The sequence below is a fragment of the Schistocerca serialis genome, chromosome 8 (assembly GCF_023864345.2).
Source record: "Schistocerca serialis cubense isolate TAMUIC-IGC-003099 chromosome 8, iqSchSeri2.2, whole genome shotgun sequence".
Classification (NCBI taxonomy): domain Eukaryota; kingdom Metazoa; phylum Arthropoda; class Insecta; order Orthoptera; family Acrididae; genus Schistocerca; species Schistocerca serialis.
Window position 1 is genome coordinate 337,573,823 of NC_064645.1, and position 26,639 is coordinate 337,600,461.

Below are 26,639 nucleotides of genomic sequence, written 5' to 3' on the forward strand. Positions count from 1 at the left end.
CGAGACTCGAACTCGGGACCTTTGCCTTTCGCGGGCAAGTTCTCTACCAACTGAGCTACCCAAGCACGACTCACTCCCCGTCCTCACAGCTTTACGTCCGCCAGTACTACTCCGGCACACAGTTTTAATCTGCCAGGAAGTTTCATATCAGCGCACACTCCGCTGCAGAGTGAAAATCTCATTCTAGAAATATCCCCAAGGCTGTGGCTAAGCCATGTCTCCGCAAATCCTTTCTTCCAGGAGTGCTAGTTCTGCGAGGTTCGCAGGAGAGCTTCTGTGAAGTTTGGAAAGTAGGAGACGAGGTACTGGCGGAAGTAAAGCTGTGAGGACGGGGTGTGAGTCGTGCTTGGGTAGCTCAGTTGGTAGAACACTTGCCTGCGAAAGGCAAAGGTCCCGAGTACGAGTCTCGGTTCGGCACACAGTTTTAATCTGCCAGGAAGTTTCATTTGCACATCTATTCGACCGTAGGTATCTCCGCATCTGTCGTTCACCCCTGTCATCCATGGCCCATGGTGCACCACAGTTGCCTTGACACCGGTTTTGGATAGCGCCATTTTGTTATGCACGGCATACTTTAACCACGGCGGCACACGAAAAATTTAAAAACTTAGCCGTTTCGGAAATGATTCCACCCATGTCCCGAAAACGAATGATCATGCCCTTTCGGACGTCAGGTAAACCGCTCCGGTTCCGCATAAAACGACTGCACTGTTTCCAGCTTCCCCCGACACGCCTTATATACCCTCCAATGTTAGTGCAGCCACCTGCCATCTGTGAGTAGTTACAGCAAGGCGGCGTCGAGCATACGCAGTGATTATATTGATGTGACTTCACTGTGTATATTCGCGTAACTCTAATGCCATCTGTGGGGAATGCGTGAATAAAATAGCATGCTATTTCGTTCATCTTTCAGTTTAAAGTTAACACCTGTTTTGATGTTCTGTCGCGAAAGAGGCAATGGAGCAACGTTCCAAAATTAAGTTTCGTTTTAAATTTGGTAAAAGTGCCGTACACACTTTTGAAATTATACAGCCTGGAAGTGGTAGTGAAACAGTGAATCGCAAAGACGTCTCTAAGTGCTATGGAAGATTTCGAGATGGTACAGAGAGTACTGAACACTATTCACGTCCAAGAGAACCACCAAAATTCGAGTCAAAGAAAATGTTCAAAAAGTGGCTGAAGTGATCGTTGTCCGTCAACCAGGTTAGTTGAGAAGCTCATGGAATTTCTAAAAACGCGCGAGCATCGCATTCTAACAGAAAATTTGAGCAAAAAGAAAATCTCTTGTTGCTTTACACCTCACTTACTCATCGAGGATCAAGAACGTTGCCGAGTGGAACTCTATAGACGTGTGAAATGATTGGTTCCCAGGCTTCATCTCTTGAATCATAACAGGAATGGAACATGAAGTTTTTATTGGCTACACTTCCCTTCCTCTGTCAGAGGAGGAGGATGGAGGTTTACTGTCTGTCACCTTCGTTTTAGACTCGTTTATCGTCCTGTTAAATTCTTATCCCATAACTTTATCATTTTATTTAACATGGTTCAAGGTGTTCTTCACTTTCTCTACTAGGTACATTGCATTACACATTACATGCTATCAATTTATTGTTTAATTAATGCATATATAATGGTGTCTCATAGCCCAAACGTGTGCACTCGGGGCTATGTCACCATTGCTCTACCCGACTTTCTGGGCGAACAGTCGGGTAACGTGTTTGGTTCTCCACTATATGCTGTTGAACTAGTGGGAGTGGCGTTCGACGTCTGAATTGTACGCCTCAGAAATCTTCAGTTTTAGGTTTCTGTACCTTAATCTGTAAAAACGGAACCCTTATACGATCATCTTGTTGTCCGTCTTTCTGTCTGTCCGTTTGTCTATCTGTCCGAATGTTCAGAACCCTTTTTCTCAGGGACAGTTTGACATATCAAGTTGAAACTTATGTCACGTATTAAGGTCAATGATTTCTCGGCGCTATAAAAAACGTTTGTTTCTAAGTCAATGCAATTAAAAGATACGGCAATTTATGTCACAAATTTTGATACTCGCAAACTCATTCATCAAAACCTGGGCAGTACTTCCCGTTGGTCCATATTCATGAAAGTTGGCAAGAAGAAAGGTTTCACAGTGCTAGTAAAGGGAAAAATTCAGAATTGTTACTTTGTAATTATATTACACAAAAAAATTGTCATTTGTTATCCGTCTGTCTGTGCCTCCATCAGCTAAGACCCCCTTTTCTCAGGAACGCGTAGACGTATCAAGTTTAAATTTTTATCACATACTGAAGTCTATATTCCCTTTCTGACGTAAAAATAGTAAGCTTATGAGTCAATGCAGTCAAAAGATACGACCATTTATCTCACTCATCAAAACCTTGACATGGAATCATGAAATTTGACAAGAAGCAAGGTTTCAAGGTACAAGTACAAGTAAAGAAAAAATGAACGCATATCTAATTATTCACACGAAAAAAAAAATCATTTGTCACCCGACTTAGAACTTGAAGTCCAGACGTTCTCGAAAGTTTTGGAATCCTTGGAACCGATATCTTGCCAGTATCAATGTCGATAACACGATTCCTATACTAGAATAACTGTCTGCATACATAATTAAACTTTGTAGCACTGCAGAATTTATTTGGTCATTCAAACAGTTAGACCCATGTGGAAGAGGACGTCTGCCTAGCAGATGAACGTCATGAGTTTCAGTTTATCTACTTCGCAAAAATTAGACGAAAGTTGTAGGCTGCCTGTAAAAGTCAAACATGGTTTTGGAATAAAATGCCTCATAAAAATACAACTTCTCATGTGTGTAATGACTTGTGTAACGACTCTGAGCGAGTCAAAAATGTAATTGGCTGCAGTTAACCATTTGGTGAGTTACAGCAATTGGATATCTGTGAGTATGGAAATTAATGACCTTTTCTGTTGTTGCCAGAGTTGTCGCTGGACATTCGGCTCCATTCCCTGCATGAAGCTGAACACCAAATGGAGCTGATAACAAGTGATCAGGACGAAGAGGTGATTGAAGTTGAAGAACCAGCAGAGCCTGTGGAGACGCAAGATTCTTGTTTACAGGTAAGAATGTGAAGGAATGGAGAGCGGCTGGATGAAGAGGGCAGTCGATGTGTAGAGGAGGGATTAAGAAGGGAAGCGGAGGATAGGGGAGGAATGAAGAAAGGAATGGAGCGATTAATAGGGAAAAGTGTGGCGAAAGTAGGGCTCAAGAGCGGGATTGGGATGAGGAGGTGAAAGAATGGAAAGGGAAGAGATGAAGAGAGGTGGCTATCGAGTGGGGAGTTGGTATAGAGGAGAGGATATGGACGTTTGTGAAAGACAGAACACAATTAATTGCATTCCTCTGTGTTCAAATGTGCTAACTAAGATTATTAATTAGCTTAGTTGTAGCTAAGTAAAGACTGCAGTTTCTTATTATTGTTTTTATCGCGTTTATCACATTGTGAGTGACTAAGTCTCCTCAACATCTGGTGGTACGCAACTGAGATACATAGGAAAAAGGACATTTTGATTCAAAATGACAGAAGCTGCTTAAAATGAGTGTTCGCTGCTAATATTGTCGAACAGATACCGACCCTCTGAAGGTGGGCGTTAAGATCTAAACTGTTCGACAATATTCTGAATGAACATTCATTCTATGCAGCATTTGTCGATCATGGAAAATGTCAGTTTTTCAGCTTACAAGTCAAATGCTCCTTTCAGTCCTTCCGTTCAGTCAAAGGCTATTCTCGGTCATTCTGTGAACCACGTCAGAGTCTCTTGTGATCATATCCAGCCAACACCAGACAATATGACATCGTTTTCTCGTGCAGAATTTCGAATTATGGGACAAAAATAGGCCAACTTTGGGTTTCATACTATCTTGTTTTCGCGAGAAATTTTTTAAGGCGCTCAGTCCGGAACCGCTCGACTGCTACGGTCGCAGGTTCCAATCCTGCCTCGGGCATGGATGTGTGTGATATCCTTAGGTTAGTTAGGTTTAAGTAGTTCTAAGTTCTAGGGGACTGATGACCACAGAAGTTAAGTCCCATAGTGCTCAGAGCCAAATTTTTTAATCTGTCCCTTGGCATGCTTTCAATGTTTTCTAGATGTCCACGGTGTCAAATCGAAGTTCACATGTGTCAACATTTGTGCTGTTGGCTCTTTTTGGCATCCCTATTCTGCATCGAAGTTGCGTGATCATGGATTGACATTCGGGTGCACCTATTCTTCCAGAGATTTGTTCCTTTGTTATGAACTGACAATAATACTTACGGAATGGAAGCACCTATTTTCGTCAAGTAAGGGCTAAGCTTCTTGTCACTTCCCCACAATACATTTCCGGCAACGTTTTCAACCGTCTCTTTACGTAATATTAACAGTATTGCGTGATCGAAATATCGCATATTGTTAATGTTTTATCAGCAATTTTCGTTCCAATGCAAAACTCTGGTTAAAACGATCTTAGTCTTCAATTAAATAATGAAAATTATGATAAATCAATTTCATTTAGTACATTTTACTTCTTCTAAATTGTAACCATTCTGAGTAAAGTGGTTCAATACTACAGTGTTAGTGACAAAAGTTTTTATTGCTTTACACATAAAAGAAACCAAAATCTAGTGGGTGTTTATAAGGAACATAATATTTTGTAGTTAATAAAATTTGTGGTTAATTGCTACCAGAACCTGTATTTTCATTAACACTTCTAAAACGAACGGCCAGGCACGTCACTGACATACTTTCCTGTTCTCAGTTATATGTGCATTAAGTTTAGAAAACTATGAGATCTTTTTACTGTACTCTGCAGGTGACGGAAGACGACATAGCGTACTGTTTGGCGAGGCCCTTCTGTTCGCCTGTGGGAGAAGAGCGGGAATGCGCTGAGGACCATCCGCTTCGGATTCTCAGTGAAGAGAACCTGACTGTGGTGTCAACATTTACTGGTAAGACATTTTCATTGACCCGTACTAGAGGATCAGTAATAACGCACTATTCCATTATAGCCCACGAACACCCACAAAATTTTAGATGCTAGTTAATGACTGGACATAACATTTTGACTGTAACATTCACATTGTTAGATAAGGAGAGTACACGCACTTTTATCATAGAAACAAAAGATATTGAGAATGGTGTTGAGAAGCAATAAAAGGATAAGCTTTTTCGCAGCTTCACTCATGTACGCATACGACACATATATTGGACACTTCCCTTCCCCCCCCCCCCCCCTTCTCTGTATTCGCCATTTTCTGCCCTTGTCTCTCTTTCAGTCCTCTACACACACACACACACACACACACACACACACCTCTAAGCATCTCCACCATGCCCTTACTGTCCATCTCCTCCTCCCCTCTCTCTCTATCTCTGTCATCCTCCCCCTCTCTATATTCATCTTCTCCTGCTTCACATTCCTTCTGTCCAGTTCATCATCCTCCCTCACTCACTGTTCCACTACCTTCCTCTGTTTCGCTGTGCCCAAACAAGCGTGTAGCTCGTGCAAGGTGTGCCGATACTACCCACACAACAAACCTCTCTCTCTGTCCATCTCCTCTCGCTCTTCTGTCCATACCCTTCTCGCCCCTCTCTCCGTCCATTTTTTCCGACCTCTCTCTCCGTCCGTCATCTCCACCATCTCTCCTCTTTCTCTGTCCACCTCACCTCCTCTCTCTATGTATCTCCTCCTCTTTTCTCAGGTCAGCCGTCCCCATCCGCATGTATAGCCCTAGTAAAACAGGTTAATAAAGCAGGACGATATTATTCGCACACAATATGCCTGTCAGGCAGGGAAGCATATTGGCCAAGGCCTGAAAAACCACGTTTTTGTCTGTGTCTTCACTCCTGTTGGAGCTAGGAGGTTATAAATTCCACACTGCTGATACTCGCGATGTGCTCTGCTGTTTCTCTGGCAAGTTTGGCTGAAATCGATCCAGGGGTTTGGGAGGATGTCGCCCCCCCCCCCCCCTCACACACACACTTTTCTTTACATATACCGGGTGATCAAAAAGTCAGTATAAATTTGAAAACAGAATAAATCAGGGAATAGTGGAGATAGAGAGGTACAAATTGACACATATGCTTGGAATGACATGTGGTTTTATTAGAACCAAGAAATACAAAAGTTCAGAAAACGTCCGACAGATGGCGCTTCATATGATCAGAATAGCAATAATTAGCATAACGAAGTAAGACAAAGCAAAGATGATGTTCTTTACAGGAAATGCTCAATATGTCCACCATCATTCCTCAACAATAGCTGTAGTCGAGGAATAATGTGAACAGCACTGTAAAGCATGTCCGGAGTTATGGTGAGGCATTGACGTCGGATGTTGTCTTTCAGCATCCCTAGAGATGTCGGTCGATCACGATACACTTGCGACTTCAGGTAACCCCAAAGCCAATAATCGCACGTACTGAGGTCTGGGGACCTGGGAGGCCAAGCATGACGAAAGTGGCGGCTGAGCACACGATCATCACCAAACGACGCGCACAAGAGATCTTTCACGCGCCATCTGTCGGACATTTTGTGAACTTTGTTTTTTTTTTGTTCTAATAACCCCATGTCATTCCAAGCATGTGTGTCAATTTTTACCTCTCTATCTACATTATTCCGTGATTTATTAAGTTTTCAAATGTATACTGACTTTTTGATCACCCTGTATAATAGATAACACCTAGCCTCTCCCTACCTTGATAGCTGAGCGCGATAAACCATCCACTTCTGGGACATGAGGTGACATTCTAGCACAGATCTGGTGGATTAATTATGGGGGCTGGTATCCTAGCCAACCTGTATGTGGTTTCTAGGCAGTTTAATACATGAAACTAGGTAACTATTGAGCTGGTACCTATGCCCTGTATGTATCTGTAGAAAACTGTCTTACACTTGAACATGAGATTTAGATGCAAACAGGGTGTGATATGCAAATTCTGTCCTGGGGTATTGGAGAGTGAGGAAGGGCACAAAGCCACCCGCCACCACTAATGCCAATATAACGCTTATCAAAATGACGACCTCATACAGAATGATGACAAAAGAGAAGACCTAGCCTCTCCTCAAAGGGAATACAGGATTATTCATAAGTACCTCCGGGGTTTCAGGAGACGACTCCACAATAACTAAAAGACCTACAGAAAAAGGACACATAACAGTGAATAGAGCATTTTTCAAAGTTCGTGCATATAATACGCCCTGGGGTGTAGTTTCAGAGTGTACCACTAGAGGGCATGCACATCAGACTATACTGATGAATCGTCCAGTCAATATCGTTGCGTCCAGTTAGTTCACATCTGTACAATGGCAATCCAATGAACACGTTTCTAAATTGGGCTGCTGCCACGTCTTCCAAGACAGTTTATGTCATCAAATTCAATGAATCGCAGGCATGTACTGACGATTGCTGCATCACAAATAGTGCCCATATTAAGCACCTATAATGTGAGTTAAAAACTTGGAGAGGTGCTCTATCCACTGATATGTGTCTGTTGTCTGTACACCTTGCAGTTTTAGCGCAGCCCTCTTCTGAAAGCCAGGAGGTACTTACCAATAACCATGCACTTTTTGTCGTGTTTGTGTAAGGGCCGATCAAAAAGTTTCCGTACAAAGGCAGTTAAGTCCAGAGTCGGTAGGCCAATCAGCCAAAATCGCCGTGAGCATTCAAGCTATCATCCCACCTATGCACCAAGCTGAAGGCTCCCCTTTGGTAAAACACAGTGTTCTACTGCATGACAAAGTCTGTAACTGCCTCCTGCATATTCTCTTCTGACAGGAATCGTCAATTTTTCAAGGCATGGAAGGCAAGATAATTGCCTGGGGCGATATCAAGACTATAGGACGGGCGCTCTAGTATCTGCCACTTGAGTTCATGGATGAGGCTGGCCTGCCAGATCTTGTGTCGAATCGTAACCAGCACGGAACTTGGTGCACCATATGACAACAGTGGTTTTCGACAGACATGCTGTCCCACACACATTTTCCCTTCTCCAATGGTTGTCTACCGGTTTTTGTCCTTCGGCAGCCAAAAACAGAATAAGAGCACGTTGGTAATAACGTCGGCACAGTTCACGTTTCCGCATTTACCGCACGCACATCGGAAAGACACGAATACCACACTAACCCCTTGCGTAGATGTCGGTGTTTATACACCCGCATCGCCCGCATCTCGTGGTCGTGCGGTAGCGTTCTCGCATCCCACGCCCGGGTTCCCGGGTTCGATTCCCGGCGGGGTCAGGGATTTTCTCTGCCTCGTGATGGCTGGGTGTTTTGTGATGTCCTTAGGTTAGTTAGGTTTAGGTAGTTCTAAGTTCTAGGGGACTGATGACCATAGATGTTAAGTCCCATAGTGCTCAGAGCCATATACCCGCATCGGAGTCGCTCTACGTTCCAGTTACGCTGCAGGAACGCCCTTAAACAGAAACTTTTCGGTAGCGGCTTATATCTCATCTCGCTGTCAATGGACAGATTTTGTTCAATAAACATTCAAACCAGTAGTGGACATTTCCCAAAATGTTTTCAAATGTGCGATACTGTTAAAAGGCCTAAAAGAAAGCTCTATGACGGGAGACATGATCACCTTGAAGTCAACAGCGCTCCATTACCTGAGAATACGTGGAAACCAAACCAGTCTTTCATCGCAAGCTTGTTTAATGAGTTCAGTAACCGGTTTCAATCGTCACGATCATCCATCAGATTGATCTGTCTCCTAAACTTAAGTAAAAGAAGCACAAAAATTTTTGCGACGGTTGGCATCCTCATAATTTATAAAAAAACGACAAAGCTGTCGTCTCCACGATGAACTGAAATACTAAACACCTTTTTCCAAAGCTGTTTCACAGAGGAAGACCGCACTGCAGTTCCTTCTCTAAATCCTCGCACAAACGAAAAAATGGCTGACATCGAAATAAGTGTCCAAGGAATAGAAAAGCAACTGAAATCACTCAACAGAGGAAAGTCCACTGGACCTGACGGAATACCAATCCGATTCTACACAGAGTACGCGGAAGAACTTGCCCCCCTTCTAACAGCCGTGTACCGCAAGTCTCTAGAGGAACGGAAGATTCCAAATGATTGGAAAAGAGAACAGGTAGTCCCAGTCTTCAAGAAAGGTCGTCGAGCAGATGCGCAAAACTATAGACCTATATCTCTGCCATCGATCTGTTGTAGAATTTTAGAACATGTTTTTTGCTCGAGTATCATGTCGTTTTCGGAAACCCAGAATCTACTTTGTAGGAATCAACATGGATTCCGGAAACAGCGATCGTGTGAGACCCAACTCGCTTTATTTGTTCATGAGACCCAGAAAATATTAGATACAGGCTCCCAGGTAGATGTCATTTTCTTGACTTCCGGAAGGCGTTCGATACAGTTCCGCACTGTCACCTGATAAACAAAGTAAGAGCCTACGGAATATCAGACCAGTTGTGTGGCTGGATTGAAGTTTTTAGCAAACAGAACACAGCATCTTGTTCTCAATGGAGAGACGTCTACAGACGTTAAAGTAACCTCTGGCGTGCCACAGGAGAGTGTTATGGGACCATTAAGTTCCATGCGGCTCTTCGCGGATGATGCTGTAGTATACAGAGAAGTTGCAGCATTAGAAAATTGCAGCGAAATGCAGGAAGATCTGCAGCGGATAGGCACTTGGTGCAGAGAGTGGCAACTGATTCTTAACGTAGACAAATGTAATGTATTGCGAATACATGGAAAGAAGGATCATTTATTGTATGATTATATGATAGCGGAACTAACACTGGTAGCAGTTACTTCTGTAAAATATCTGGGAGTTGGTTGGTTAGTTGTTTGGGGAAGGAGACCAGACAGCGTGGTCATCGGTCTCATCGGATTAGGGAAGGATGGGGAAGGAAGTCGGCCGTGCCCTTTCAGAGGAACCATCCCGGCATTTACCTGGAGTGATTTAGGGAAATCACGGAGAACCTAACTCAGGATGGCCGGACACGGGATTGAACCGTCGTCCTCCCGAAAATATCTGGGAGTATGCGTACGGAACGATTTGAAGTGGAATGATCATATAAAATTAGTTGTTGGTAAGGCGGGTGCCAGGTTGAGAGTCATTGGGAGAGTCCTTAGAAAATGTAGTCCATCAACAAAGGAGGTGGCTTACAAAACACTCGTTCGACTTTTATTTGAGTATTGCTCATCAGTGTGGGATCCGTACCAGGTCGGGTTGACAGAGGAGATAGAAAAGAAGAGCGGCGAGTTTCGTCACAGGGTTATTTGGCAAGCGTGATAGCGTTACGGAGATGTTTAGCAAACTCAAGTGGCAGACTCTGCAAGAGAGGCACTCTGCATCGCGGTGTAGCTTGCTGTCCAGGTTTCGAGAGGGTGCGTTTCTGGATGAGGTATCGAATATATTGCTTCCCCCCTACTTATACCTCACAGGGTTATTTGGCAAGCGTGATAGCGTTACGGAGATGTTTAGCAAACTCAAGTGGCAGACTCTGCAAGAGAGGCACTCTGCATCGCGGTGTAGCTTGCTGTCCAGGTTTCGAGAGGGTGCGTTTCTGGATGAGGTATCGAATATATTGCTTCCCCCTACTTATACCTCCCGAGGAGATCACGAATGTAAAATTAGAGAGATTCGAGCGCGCACGGAGGCTTTCCGGCAGTCGTTCTTCACGCGAAGCACACGCGACTGGTACAGGAAAGGGAGGTAATGACAGTGGCACGTAAAGTGCCTTCCGCCACACACCGTTGGGTGGCTTGCGGAGTATAAATGTAGATGTAGGACTACTTTATCACTATTTTAATATGTTAGCGGTGCCAACCACGGGTAAAAAAGAGTTTATTTGCTTCTTTTACTAAGGAGAAAGATCAGTTTGATGAGCGAAACGATCGAAAGCGGTTGCTGAATTGAGTAAACTAATTTGGATCATGGGCTGTTTTTGCTTCCACGTATTCTAAACGAAGACTGTTGATACTTGCAAAAAATGTGAGATATGTCCACAATGCACAGCATAATTGTCCTTTGCGCAGACTCGCTGTCGATTACGACGGATTTGGAGGCGCAGCGCTTCTGCACGAGTGGCACTGCCTACCAACCGAGCGCGGCGTCTCTGGCGGACTTCCGGACGGAGTCGTCCTCGGTTTTCCGCGGCCATCTGTTGTACCGCCAGCAGCAGCAGCAGCAGCAGCAGCAGAACCAGCAGCAGCACAGCGGGGGCGGCTCGCCCGCGGACTCGGACGACGAGCGGACGCTGCGCAGGCACCCGCTGCCACCGACCGCCGCCGCCGCCGCCGCCGCCGCCTCCGCAGCCCCCGCCGCCGCCTCCTCCATCCCCACGGCGCGGGCGCCCGCGGGGGCGGCGGGTTCTGCGGCGCGCCGGGCGCCCGCCGGGTTCGCGTCTCCGCAGCTGAGCCGGCGGTTGCGACCCACGCCGCGCTGCCGCTCGCTGACAGATGTCCCCAGCGCGGGCTCCACCGTCTTGTGAGTACCCGCACCACGAATGGGATCCGACGAAGCGCACCGGACACAAATCTACGCCCCCCCCCCCCCCCCCCCCAGGAGATGTAGAGTAGCTTCACACCTTTGTAAAAATAAAGTTTTAACAAAATGGTTCAAATGGCCCTGCCACTATGGGACTTAACTTCTGAGGTCATCAGTCCCCTAGAACTTAGAACTACTTAAACCTAACTAACCTAAGAACATCACACACATCCATGCCCGAGGCAGCATTCGAACCTGCGATCGCAGCGGTCGCGCGGTTCCAGACTGTAGCGCCCAGAACCGCTCGGCCACCCCGGCCGGCTTTCACAAAATTTCAGTTTGGTTTCCAGAAGGTTTTTCAACGGAAAATGCTATATATACTTTCATTAATGAAATATTAAATGCTCTGAGTAACCGGAAGTCACTCGTTGGGATTTTTTCTGATCTATCCAATGCTTTTGATTGTGTATATCATGGAATACTTCTAGATAAGCTCAAGTACTGTGGTATGAATGGGACAGTGCTCAAACGGTTTAAATCATACCTAACTGGAAGAGTGCAGAAAGTTGAAATAAGCAGTTCACATAATATGCAATTCTGTCAGAGACAGCAAAGGACTTGGAAGAGCAGTTGAACGGAATGGACAGTGTCTTGAAAGGAGGGTATAAGATGAATATCAACAAAAGCAAAACGGGGATAATGGAATATAGTCGAATTAAGTCGGGTGATGATGAGGGAATTAGATTAGGAAATGAGACATTTAAAGTAGTAAAGGAGTTTTGCTATTTGGGGAGCAAAATAACTGATGATGGTCGAAGTAGAGAGGATATAAAATGTAGACTGGCAATGGCAAGGAAAGCGTTTCTGAAGAAGATAAATTTGTTAACATCGAGTATTGATTTAACTGTCAGGAAGTAGTTTCTGAAAGTATTTGTATGGAGTGTAGCCATGTATGGAAGTGAAACATGGACGATAAATAGTTTAGACAAGAAGAGAATAGAAGCTTTCGAAATGTGGTGCTACAGAAGAACGCTGAAGATTAGATGGGTAGATCACATAACTAATGATGAGGTATTGAATAGAATTGCAGAGAAGAGTAGTTTGTGGCACAACTTGACCAGATGAAGGGATCGGTTGGTATGACGTGTTCGGAGGCAACAAGGGATCACCAATTTAGTGCTGGAGGGCAGCGTGGAGGGTAAAAATCGCAGAGGGCGACCAAGAGATGAACACACTGAGCAGATTCAGAAGGATGTAGGTTGCAGTAAGTACTGGGAAATGAAGAAGCTTGCACAGGATAGAGTAGCATGGAGAGCTGCATCAAACCAGTCTCGGGACTGAAGACCACAACAACAACAACAATAATATGCAAAAAACTGGTGATTTCTCAAACTGTGGAACAATCGAGAATGGGGTGCTGCAAGGTTCGGTCTTGGTCCTCTGCTGTTCTTAATATATATTAATGACTTGCAATTCTATATTCACGAAGATGCCAAGCTGGTACTTTTTGCCGATGATACAAGTATAGCTATCACACCCAACAGACAAGAATTAACTGGTGAAATTGTAAACAATGTTTTTCATAAAATCATTAAGTGGTTCTCTGCAAATGTGCTCTCATTAAACTTTGACAAAACACAGTATATACAGTTCCACACAATAAATGGAATGACACCATTAATAAATATAGACTTCGATCAGAAATCGGTAGCTAAGCTAGAATATTCTAAGTTTCTAGGTGTATGCATTGATGAGGGGTTGAACTGGAAAAAACACACTGAGGATCTGCTGAAACGTTTGAGTTTAGCTACTTATGCTATTAGGGTTATTGCAAATTTTGGCGATATACATCTCGGTAAATTAGCTTACCATGCCTATTTTCATTCTCTGCTTTCGTATGGCATCATATTCTGGGGTAACTCATCATTGAGTAAAAGATTGTTCATTGCACAAAAGCGTGTAATCAGAATAATTGCTGGAGCTCATCCAAGATCATCCTGTAGACACTTATTTACAGAGCTAAAGATCTTCACTGTAGCCTCACAATATATATATTCACTTATGAAATTTGTTATTAACAACCCGAATGAATTCAAAAGTAATAGCAGTGTACAATGCTACAACACTAGGAGAAAGAATCATCTTCACTACGCCAGGTTAAATCTAACTTTGACTCAGAAGGGGGTAAATAATGCTGCTACAAAAGTCTTTGGTCACCTACCTAATAGCATCAAAAGTCTGACAGATAGCCATATAGAATTTAAACGGAAATTAAAAGAATTTCTTAATGGCAACTCCTTCTACTCATTAGATGAATTTTTGGATATAGTAAATGGGTAATTTCCCCAACCCCCACAAAAAATTAAAAATATTAAGTGTCATGTAATATTTTGTGTAATGTAATATCTTGTATAGACACCTTTTATTAACCTGACACGTTCCACATCATTACGAAGTGTCGTATTCGTGATCTATGGAATAAGTACTAATCTAATCTAGTCTAATCTAATAATACGCTAATAAAGTGTTCAAATAGCGTGCCGGTTTAGAATCTAGTAGTGTATTTCTGTTTATCGCTTGACCACATTGTTGTACATTGAGATGACGTACGCCATGAGATAGCGATGTGCATATCGCATACACTAGGAATAAAAGTGCAGTGCATTGGCGTAGCGGTCATTTGTACTCAGATGATTCTTCTGAAACGGTTTCATATGTAATTATGACCGCAGACGGGAAATAACAGACTTTGAACGCGAAATGGTAGCTCGAACTAGACGCATGGGTCATTAAATTTATGAAATCGTTAGGAAATTGAATATCCCGAGATTCACAGTGTCAAGAATGTGTCGAGAACACCACATTTCAGGCACTACATCTCACCACGGACAACGCAGTGGCCGACTGCCTTAACTTACGAGCGTTTGCGTGCAGTTTTCAGTGCCGATAGACAAGTAACACTGCGTGAAATAACCGCAGAAATCAATGTGTGACGTCCGAAGTTCGCATCCGTTACGACAGTGAGGCGAAATTAGGCGTTAGTGGAGTACGGCAGCAGACGACTGAGGCGAATGCCTTTGCTAACAGCATAGTATCACCTACAGCTAGCCGGCCACTGTGGCCGAGCAGTTCTAGGCACTTCAGTCCGGAACCGCGCGACTGCTACGGTCGCAGGTTCGAATCCTGCCTCGGGCATGGATGTGTGTGATGTACTTAGGTTAGTTAGGTTTAAGTAGTTCTTTGTCTAGCGGATTGATGAACTCAGATGTTAAGTCCCATAGTGCTTAGAGCCATTTGAATCATTTTGTGAAGTCCCATAGTGCTTAGAGCCATCTGAACAATCACCTGCAGCTTCTCTTCTGGTCTCTTTGCCATATCGGTTGGACCGTAGGCGATTGGAAAACATTAGCGTGGTCAGATGAGTCTCCAATTTCAATTGCTAAGAGGTGATGGAAGGATTCGAGTGTGCCACAGACCCCGAGCTATTGGTAGGGTTCGAGTGCGACGCAGATCCCGCGAAGCCAGGGGCCCGAGAAGACTTCATCATCGAGATTCGCCAAGAAAGTCTAAATTCACTTATGGACCCAAATTGTCAACAAGGCTGTGAAAGATAGTTTTGGCTCCGTAATGGTGTGGGCTGTTTTTACATGAAATGGACTGGATCCTCCCAACTGAATCGATCATTGACTGGAAATGATTATGTTCGGCTACTTTGAAGACATTTCCCAAACAACGATGGAATTTATATGGATGACAGTGCGCCACGCCACTGGGTCACAGTTGTTCGCGATTGCATTGTAGAACATTCCGGACATTTCGAGCGAATGATTTGACCACCCATATGACCCGATATGAAACCCGTCGACCATTTATCGTACATCTACATCTACATCCATACTCCGAAAGCCACCTGATGGTGTGTGGCGGAGGGTACTTTGAGTACCTCTATCGGTTCTCCCTTCTATTCCAGTCTCGTATTGTTCGTGGTAAGAAAGATTGTCGGTATGCCTCTGTGTGGGCGCTAATCTCTCTGATTTTATCCTCATGGTCTCTTCGCGAGATATACGTAGGAGGGAGAAATATACTGCTTGACTCCTCAGTGAAGGTATGTTCTCGAAACTTCAACAAAAGCCCGTACCGAGGTACTGAGCATCTCTCCTGCAGAGTCTTCCACTGGAGTTTATCTACCATCTCCGTAACGCTTTCGCGATTACTAAATGACCGTGTAACGAAGCGCGCTGCTCTCCGTTGAATCTTCTATCAACCCTATCTGGTATGGATCCCACACTGGTGAGCAATATTCAAGCAGTGGGCGAAAAAGTGTACTGTAACCTACTTCCTTTGTTTTCGGATTGCATTTCCTTAGGATTCTTCCAATGAATCTCAGTCTGGTATCTGCTTTACCAACGATCAACTTTATATGATCATTCCATTTTAAATCACTCCTAATGCGTACTCCCAGATAATTTATGGAATTAACTGCTTCCAGTTGCTGACCTTCTATTTTGTAGCTAAATGATAAAGGATCTTTCTTTCTATGTATTCGCAGCTCATTACACTTGTCTACATTGAGATTCAATTGCCGTTCCCTGCACCGTGTGTCATTTCACTGAAGATCCCCCTGCATTTCAGTACAATTTTCCATTATTACAACCTCTCGATATACAACAGCATAATCCGCAAAAAGCCTCAGTGAACTTCCGATGTTATCCACAAGGTCATTTATGTATATTGTGAACAGCAACGGTCCTACGACCCTCCCCTGCGGGACACCTGAAATCACTCTTACTTCGGAAGACTTCTCTCCATTGAGAATGACGTGCTGCGTTCTTTTACCCAGGAACTCTTCAATCCAATCACACAAATGGTCGGATAGTCCATATGCTCTTACTTTGTTCTTTAAACGACTGTGGGGAACTGTATAGAACGCCTTGCGGAAGTCAAGAAACACGGCATGTACCTGGGAACCCGTGTCTATGGCCCTCTGAGTCTCGTGGACGAATAGCGCGAGTTGGGTTTCACACGATCGTCTTTTTGGAAACCCATGTTGACTCCTACAGCCGGCCGAAGTGGCCGTGCGGTTAAAGGCGCTGCAGTCTGGAACCGCAAGACCGCTACGGTCGCAGGTTCGAATCCTGCCTCGGGCGTGGATGTGTGTGATGTCCTTAGGTTAGTTAGGTTTAACTAGTTCTAAGTTCTAGGGGACTAATGACCTCAGCAGTTGAGTCCCATAGTGCTCAGAGCCATTTGATTCCTACAGAGTAGATTTCTAGTCTCCAGAAAAGTCATTATACTCGAACATAATACGTGTTCCAAAATTCTGCAAGTGATCGACGTTAGAGACATAGTTCTGCACATCTGCTCGACGTCCCTTCTTGAAAACGGGGATGACCTGTGCCCTTTCCCAATCCTTTGGAATACTACGCTCTTCTAGAGACCTACGTTACACAGCTGCAAGAAGGGGGGGCAAGTTCCTTCGCGTACTCTGTGTAAAATCGAACTGGTATCCCAACAGGTCCAGCGGCCTTTCCTCTTTTGAGCAATTTTAATTGTTTTTCTATCCCTCTGTCATCTATTTCGATATCTACCATTTTGTCATCTGTGCGACAATCTAGAGAAGGAACTACAGTGCAGTCTTCCTCTGTGAAACAGCTTTGGAAAAAGGCATTTAGTATTTCGGCCTTTAGTCTGTCAACCTCTGTTTCAGTACCATTTTGGTCACAGAGTGTCTGGACATTTTGTTTTGATCCACATACCGCTTTGACATAAGACCAAAATTTCTTACGAGTTTCTGCCAAGTCAGTACATAGAACTTTACTTTCGAATTCATTGAACGCCTCTCGCATAGCCCTCCTCACACTACATTTCGCTATTAAGACAACATACTCTGCGTAAAAGTATATAGTTTCATATAACCGAGAGGTCAGTTCGCGCACAACACCGTCAACACTTTCGCAGTTATGGACGGGTATAGAGACAGCATAGCTCAATTTTTCTGCAGAGGATTTCGAACGACTTGACTCCACGCCACGTCGAGCTGCTGCACTACGCCGGGCAAAAGCAGTTCCCACACGATATTAGGAGGCATCCCATAACTTTCGTCACCTCAGTGTACATTATTTTACTTTCTATAAACATTACGATTGTTGATTTGATCTGAACTCGCATTTCGTTATTGTGTGGCTTAAAAAATGGCTCTGAGCACTATGGGACTTAACATCTGTGGTCACCAGTCCCCTAGAACTTAGAACTACTTAAACCTAACTAACCTAAGGACATCACACACATCCATGCCCGAGGCAGGATTCGAACCCGCGACCGTAGCGGTCCCGCGGTTCCAGACTGAAGCGCCTAGAACCGCACGGCCATACCAGCCGGCCGTTATTGTGTGTCTAACCATGAAACTATATACTTGTACCCAGACTATAATGCCTTAATAGTGAAAACATCTACGTTACTTCCGGCAGATAATTGCACAACCAACTCGTTAACGTAAAGTATTAGACCTCCTAGCAACAAACAGACATGAACTTATTGAGTCAGCTAACTCAGAGGAAGGTATCACTGATTGTAAGACTGTGATTGCAACTATGACCATGAGTTTTACAAGAGAAAAGTAAGACAGAAAAACATTTTTGCTGAGCAAGAGTGACAGGATACAAATTTCAGAGTATGTGAATAGTCAACAACATAAATTCAGTACTGAGGCTGAAGATGTGGAGCAGAAATGGAAAAAATTCAGAATCATCGTTCAATAATGGGGAATGGGAAAGACCAATCGTCGTTTAACAGCCTTGTCAGAAAACTGCTACGTAAACAAAGAGAGTTTCATCACAGACTCAACAGAAATCAAAACCTAACTGGCAAATAAAAAAGCTGAACGAAGCGAAAATGAGAGTGAGTAGAGCAATGATAAAAGCGATCGATGACTCTGAAAGTAAAATTTTGTCAATCGATACGAGTAAAAACCCGATGAGGTTTTGGTCTTACGTAAAATTAGAAAGCAGTTAGAAATTCTCTATTCGTTCACTCAGTGGCCATATTGGTACTGAAACTGAAGGTAACAGAGAGAAGGTCGAATAATGACTTTGGTCTTATCAAATTGTTTCACCGCGTAAGATCGTAACACGGTCCCTCCTACCAGTCATCGAACGAACGTCGAAATGGCGGATATTGAGATAGCATATCGCGAAGCAGAAGAGCAACTACAATCGCTTAGTAGTGAAAAGGCATCACGACGAGATGAGATACCTGTAAGATTCTACAAAGATTATGCGAAAGAACTTGTTCCCCTTCTAACAGTAGTTTTCATAGGTCACTGAAGCAGCGAGGGGTACTGACTGGAAGAAAGTGCAGGTCATCCCGTAAAACACATGCACATAATCATAGGCCTATATCGTTGACGCCGATCTGTTGGGAAGATAAGGAACCTGTTTTATCCGGCCGCTATGGCCGAGCGGTTCTAGGCGCTTCAGTTTGGGACCGCGCGACAGCTACGGTCGCAGGTTCAAATCCTGCTTCGGGCATGGATGTGTGTGATGTCCTTAGGTTAGTTAGGTTTAAGTAGTTCTAAGTTCTAGGGGACTTATGACCTCAGATGTTGAGTCCCATAGTGCTCAGAGCCATTTGGACCTGTTTTATGCTCAATGATGATGTAAATCTCCTCTATAAAAATTAGCCGAGATCCATAGCGCTGTAAACAACGGCACTGAAGTTGATGCCGTGTTCCTTGACTTCAAGAAGGCATTTGACACCGTCCCGCACTGCTTATTACTGAAAAAGATACAAGCTTATCAAGTATCTGACGAGACTTGCGACTAGACACAGAACTCCCTTGCAGATAGAACACAACGTGTCGTTCTTAAAGGGACAAAATCGAGAAATGTAATTTCCAGAGTATCCCAGGGAAGTGTGATAGAGTTACTGTTTACAGTGTATAAAAAAATGGCTCTGAGCTCTATGGGACTTAACTTCTGAGGTCATCAGTCCCCGAGAACTTAGAACTACTTAAACCTAACTAACCTAAGGACATCACACACATCCATGCCCGAGGCAGGATTCGAACCTGCGACCGTAGAGGTCGCGCGGTGCCAGACTGTAGCGCCTAGAACCGCTCGGCCACCCCGGCCGGCTACAGTGTATATATAATGCATATATGATCTAATGAAAAGCGTCGGATGCTCTTTAAGACCGTTCGCAGCAGGTAATGTGGACGTCTATAAAAAAAGTACCAACGTCAGAAGATAGCATATATTTGCAGAATGAGCTGCAGAGAGTTGATGAATAGTGCTCTGGCAGTTGGCCCTGTACGTAAATAAATATAATGTACTGCACATACACAGGAAAAGAAATATACTACTGTAAGATTAAATTATTGACGGCAAATTGCTGGAAACAATATCCACCGTAAAATATCTGTGAGTAACTATCCAGAGCGTTCGTAAGTGGGATGACCATATGAAACAGGAAAAATAGATGACAGACTGAGATTCATAAGAAGAGTCTTAAGGAAATCTGCAACTCATCCACGAAGGAAGTGGCTTACAAGGCTCTTATTCGACCGATTCTTGGTATATTGTTTATCAATATGGCTGATGGAAGGGATGGGGTGCATCAAACAAAGAGTGGCACGTTTCGTCGCGGCATCATTTAGTCGGCGCGAGAACGTTCCAGAGACGCTCAACAAACTGCAGTGCCAGGCGTTACAAGAAAGGAGTTGTACATCACGGAGAGGTTTGCTATTGAGAGAGTACTTTCCGGGAAGAGTCCGCCAATATATTACTTCCTTCCAAATACGTCTCGCGAAATGGCAATGACGAGAAATTTTGAGAAATTGGAGCTAATACAGAGGCTTTCCGACAATAATTCTTGCAACCAATCGCGAGTGGGACAGGGAAGAAGCGATCAGTTGGCAGTACCAAAAGTAACGACCACCACACACCGTTAGGTGGCTTGCGGAGTATGACGTAATGTAAATTACTAAACGGCTAAACTGGTTCGCAGTTCATGCTGCACAAACCTAGTTGCAGGTTGCTTAGCTAAAGGCTTTCAGAAGCAACAAAAATATCATTTTCAGTAATCCATATAATTATCGAGTAAATATAAAAATTAAAAATGCTGTCATAGCCTACTCATTAAAAGACAAGTACAAACTTTGTATGAGTCTTGAGGCAGCGTAACCCATGGCGCGCAGACTACCCCGACTACATTCACCTACTCTTTGAGAATGAGAGCACTTAACCATTTCCAACAAACTTTACAAATATTTAGGGTATTCCGAATGTAAATTCCGATCGGCCGCGAAATACAAACCACTGTGAAAATCAAAAATATTTTATTTGCAACTGTTAGCTATAATTTCCGGCTATTTATCTCTTTAGCCGCCGCTTCGACTTAGACATTTGTCGTGGAGTTACACCAACGTTCCAATATGCTCGTCATAGAAGGCAGCCGTCAGTGCTTTCCGCCACGTCTCTACGCTGGTCTAACGCCGATTCGAATTGAATAAGGATTTAACATCAAGAATATCCATTGTCCGGTATGGTATTTCACAGCCATGTGCCAAAATGTTGTCTTCATAGCTAGCGGTTCATGTGAGCAGAAACGAAACTCAGAGGGAGCCATTTACGAGCTGTATTGTGGGTGATCAAACACTTCCCATCGAAAACGCTGCGGGAGCATCTTCATTGCCCCTGCAGAATGCGGCCAGGGATCGTCTTGAAGAAGGTAACGCATGACAGTTACATTATGTGGGCTGCATACCTTCAGGCGTAATTTCTCCTCGTGCCATCGTACTTGGCAGGAGACACTATTTTCTAGGCATCATCATGTGCTCAGAACTGTAAAATGTAACGTGGCGCGATTGACGGGCGTACTAGAGAAACTGACCAACACGTCTGTGCAAAGCTTGGGATTTGCATAGTGGTTTCCATTTCGTGACCGATCGGAACTTACTTTCCGAATAGCCCTCTATGAAATTTTTTCTCGTTGACACTACTCACAAAATAATGAAACGAAAAAAGTTTATCGCCAACTACCTGTTTGTTTTTCGTGCAGTAAAACTTCACCATCAGGCACGACGTTTTAATTTATTACTTCTTTACGATTAATTCTATTAGCAACACATTTTGCAGACACATACGTACGAGAAAAGTCGCCGCCATTCTAGTGATCTCGATATCATAAGATGGTATTGTCTTGTATATGTGTATAATCAGTTTAAATAAAACTTTCTTAAACTTTGCATGTGACTTGATTATTTTTTATTACAGTAAAAGTAAAGGTGGCTCAAGATATCTTTAGCGCCCCCTCCTTGAGGTTTTTCTGAATCCGCCACTGCTTTCTCCACTCCATGTAAATTGAGCAAATCGGTTGGTTCTTTTGCCTTAAGTGTGTTCTATGGTTGGCCTTAGCTGGCTTGTAAAAACACCATTAGTTCTTGGGCGGTCCCTGAGAAAACCCAAAAAAACCATGATTTTATGATTTTATTGGTATCAAAAGTACCAGCTATGCAGATGGGCACTTCTATCATTTCTACTCATGGTATCAGCAAACTTTTTACCATGTGTCCTTAAAATGATATTCTAGGGGAACCTTAAAACTACTTCCGTCGATATCGTTATCAATTAGCGAGATCAGCAGGTTCAAAGTTACCATACTTAACGCACGTAAAATATGTGTGTCACATCTCGTCTGATGGGTAAATGTAACTTTAACTGGCGTAATGAACGCGTTGAAAGTTTTCTGGGATCACTGCAAGAATCCTAAGGTCACCAAACTAAGAGTTATGTTTTTAGTCGCAATTTTTCACCAAAAAACCTTTATGATGCGCTGTTTGTGTGTAATACACACTTCATACCTATAGAGGACGTCTTGACATGAAAATTATTCGATGGTGCTCCTGGCAGTTTAAACATGTTACAAAAAACTATTTTGTCGTACGAAATTATTTGAACTTTCAAATCAAACACCGATTTTTTTTTCTTTACTGTAGGTGTAGCCTAAAAACATTTTGCAGTACTATGTAAAGTACTGTAAAATGAACTTGCGCTGGATGGGAGACGATTTCGTGTTAACCTTATATTATGCGTAGTTATTTGCTATTTATACCCCACAATATGTAAATATATTTAAAAAAACTGTCAAAACTGTACTAGCCCACATAATTCGTGTTATACACTGAAGAGCCAAAGAAATTGGTACACCTGTCTAATATAGCGTAGGTCCCCAACGAGCAAGAAAATTGACACCATTAATCCTACCATTACAGAGCCTCCAGTAGCTTGACAGTCCCCTGCTGACATGCACGGTCCATAGATTCATGAGGCTGTCTCCATACCCGTACACGGCTATCCGCTCGATACAATTTCAAACGACGAGGAAACATGTTTCCAATCATGAAGAGTCCAATGTCGGTGTTGACGGACCTAGCCGAGGCATAAAGCTTTGTGTAGTGTAGCCATCAAGGGTACACGAGTGGGCCTTCGGCTCCGAAAGCCCAAATCGATTATATTTCGTTGAATGGTTCGTACGCTGACACTTGTTGATGGCCCAGTATTGAAAACTGCAGCAATTTGCGGAAGGGTTGCACTTCTGTTTTTTTGAACGATTCTCTTCGGTCGTCGTTGGTCCCGTTCTTGCAGGATCTTTTTCCGGTCGCAGCGATGTTGGAGATTTGATTTTTTACCGAATTCCTGATACTCACGGTACACTGTTGAAATGGTCGCACGGGAAAATCCCCATTTCATCACTCACTCGGAGATGCTGTGTCCCATCGGTCGTGCGCCGACTGTAAAACCAGGTTCACACTCACTTAAAACTTGATAACCTGCCATTGTAGTAGCAGTAACCGGTCTAAGAACTTACATAGGCGTTGCCTACCGCAGCGCCGTATTCTGCCTGTTTACATATCACTGTATTTGAATACACATGTATATACTAGTTTTTTTTGGAGTTTCATTGTATGAGCAATACAGCATGCTGTAACAGGAAGAAAAAGGAAACCAAATGATGAATTTTTCTGTCACAGCACAAAAAGGGTAAATATGTACGGAACTCATATGTACCAACGTTTGCTGAACTATCGTTGAGGAGACACTGTTGAATGCCACTTGCTTCCACTAGATGGTTTATTTCTCAATAGTTGCACTTCTATTCGCCCGTACACATCTCCGCAGCCGTCATTCACCCCCCTCATCTATGGCTCGTGGTGCTTCACCACCTAAGTTCCCTCGGCGCCGCCGGCCGGAGTGGCCGTGCGGTTCTAGGCGCTACAGTCGGGAACCGCGTGACCACTACGGTCGCAGGCTCGAATCCTACATCGGGCATAGATGTGTGTGATGTCTTTAGGTTAGTTAGGTTTAAGTAGTTCTAAGTCTAGAGGACTGATGACCTCATATGTTAAGTCCCATAGTGCTTAGAGCCATTTTTGTTGCAATTTTGTACTAATAGAACGTTCTTCGTCATAAACAAAGGCCGGCCGGCTTGGCCGAGCGGTTCCAGGCGCTACAGTCTGGAACCGCGCGACCGCTACGGTCGCAGGTTCAAATCCTGTCTCGGTCATGGATGTGTTGTGTGATGTCCTTAGGTTAGTTAGGTTTAAGTAGTTCTAAGTTCTAGGGGACTGGTGACCTCAGAAGTTAAGTCCCACAGTGCTCAGAGCCATTTGAACCATAAACAAAGGCAATAGTTTCCTGTTATTACTGGTAAGTGAGAAAGATGTTTATGACCAAGAGTAACATATGTGAGCTCGGCGAAGTATTGAAGTGAAGTTTGATATGTTTTAGTTTTGTGCTGTTTTCTTTTTTTTTAATTTTACCCTTTTTGAGGAAGTTGTGTTTTCTGGCGCTATGTGGTTAATACGTATTTCTTTTTATTTTTACTGCAGTATCCCTCTGTTTCCATTACAGATAAACAATATTCGAACGAAACCTGATTTAAACAATGAAAGTTTCCAGCATCAATATAACAAACACCCAAAGCTTCAAACTAGGTCTTTTGTTTCAGGTTTATTCATAATCCCTTCTCAAACTATCCCGTGAAGCAACAGGCATCAATTCAGAATAAATATTACTGCACATAGCGAAATATCATGACACTCGTTATCCAGAGGAACACAACGCAACTGGTAATGAAACTGGTTTCATAAGTGGAGTAATGTTTCAAATGACTCTAACCACTATGGAACTTAACATCTGAGGTCATCACTCCCCTAGACTTAGAACTATTTAAACCTGACTAACCTAAGGACACCACACACATCCATGCCCGAGGCAGGATTCGAAGCTGCGATCGTAGCAGCAGCGCGGTTCCGGACTTAAGCGCCTAGAACCGCTCGGCCACAGCGGCCGGCTGAGTGGAGTAACATCTATTCTGATTGAATGCGTATTGTTTCGCAGAATGGTTTGAGAATTGGTTATAAATAAAAACCCGAAACCAGCATCATCAAGTAACAGAAACACATGTTTTGCATCTTTCGCTGTTTGTCATATTGAAATAGTATCACAAGTTGCTGACCCTTCAACTTTCCAGCTTGTTGCAAATCCACATCCATAATTTCAATTTTGCTATAAATACTGTTTATTTTTTAGTAACAGACAGGAGGACAATTATACATCAAAAAAATGTTCTATAGGTTATCGGCGCTTTATACATCCTCATTCAGTCTGTAGGTGGTAGCTTTCGTTTTCTAGGGGAATCTATCGTAAGACACTGATCGCATAGCAAACAAGGCGATAGAAATGAGGTAAGGCCCGATAGGTACGCAGCACAGCTGACGTACAGGTAACACGGCTGCTAGGAAACCTACCATAGCCTACGCTTGCTTGCTACAGTCTACGTTAGCCTGCGGTAGATTCACAACTCTATCTGGCCCACTGGTCCTTGCTGTCCACAGTGAGGCGCAGCGCAGCATGCGGCGGTCGGCGAGTCCCCAGCCGTCTCCAGGGCGGCGGCTCCTGCACAGGACCCTGTTGCTGCGAATGGGCTGCAGCGGAGCTGGCGAAGGCTACGGGGGCGGCAGCGGCTGCGGGGGCGGCAGCGACCTGGCGGCGCTGCGACTCCCGGACGGCGCGTCCAACCCCAACATCTGCAGGGAGCCGGGAAACGGCGCCTCCGGCTCCGACACGGAGGAGGAGGCGGCTGCGGGGGCGGCGGGGGCGGCCACGCCGGAGGCGGGGGTGGGGGCGGGGGCGGCGGAGAGCGCTCTGACGCTGCACAAGGCGCCCTCCGAGGACGTGGCCTGCTGCAAGGATAGCTCCGGCTACGGCAGCCTCCCCACCGACGGCTACAGCTCCGCGTCCACACGGCTCTCGGACCTCGAGCTGCGAGCCACCTCGCGCACAGGTACGTTCTTCAATAACTTACCTGAGGCTGTCCAGGTGCACAACTTCCTACTTCGCACACCGCGTATTTTTGTCCATAGCATGCCATTAACCCTTCATGTAGGTATGACCTTACATTATAGGATCAGAAATATCCAGATATCTATTAGAGGTCATTAATAAAGGGAGCGTCCACCGTTCGCCTTTATGACTTTTTGAACCCTGCTCGGACCACATTCAGTGAGGTGTCTGATTGTATGTGGAAGAAGGACAGCCCATTCTTCCCCAAGAGCCGAACCCAGGGAAGATACTGATGTTGGTTGCTCGGATCTGGATTGAAGTCGAGCCGGCCGAAGTGGCCGTGCGGTTAAAGGCGCTGCAGTCTGGAACCGCAAGACCGCTACGGTCGCAGGTTCGAATCCTGCCTCGGACATGGATGTTTGTGATGTCCTTAGGTTAGTTAGGTTTAACTAGTTCTAAGTTCTAGGGGACTAATGACCTCATGAGTTGAGTCCCATAGTGCTCAGAGCCATTTGAACCATTTTTGAACCTGGATTGAAGTCGACGTTCTAACTTATCTGAACACTGGCACATCGGGTTCAGGTAGGGACTTCAGACAGGCCAGCCCATTTCAGGAATGTTATTGTACACTCCTGGAAATTGAAATAAGAACACCGTGAATTCATTGTCCCAGGAAGGGGAAACTTTATTGACACATTCCTGGGGTCAGATACATCACATGATCACACTGACAGAACCACAGGCACATAGACACAGGCAACAGAGCATGCACAATGTCGGCACTAGTACAGTGGATATCCATCTTTCGCAGCAATGCAGGCTGCTATTCTCCCATGGAGACGATCGTAGAGAT

At 44.2% G+C, this 26,639-nt stretch overlaps 1 protein-coding gene across 1 annotated transcript in view; it reads left to right on the forward strand.

The window, feature by feature from the left end:
• Positions 1-26,639, forward strand: part of LOC126417005 (kinesin-like protein KIF26A) — a 247,829-nt gene that overhangs the window by 198,474 nt on the left and 22,716 nt on the right. The window contains exons 12-15 of the mRNA XM_050084892.1: positions 2,939-3,078; positions 4,808-4,943; positions 10,994-11,444; positions 25,339-25,787. Coding sequence (XP_049940849.1) covers positions 2,939-3,078; positions 4,808-4,943; positions 10,994-11,444; positions 25,339-25,787 — 1,176 coding nt within the window. The remainder of the gene's footprint in view (positions 1-2,938; positions 3,079-4,807; positions 4,944-10,993; positions 11,445-25,338; positions 25,788-26,639) is intronic.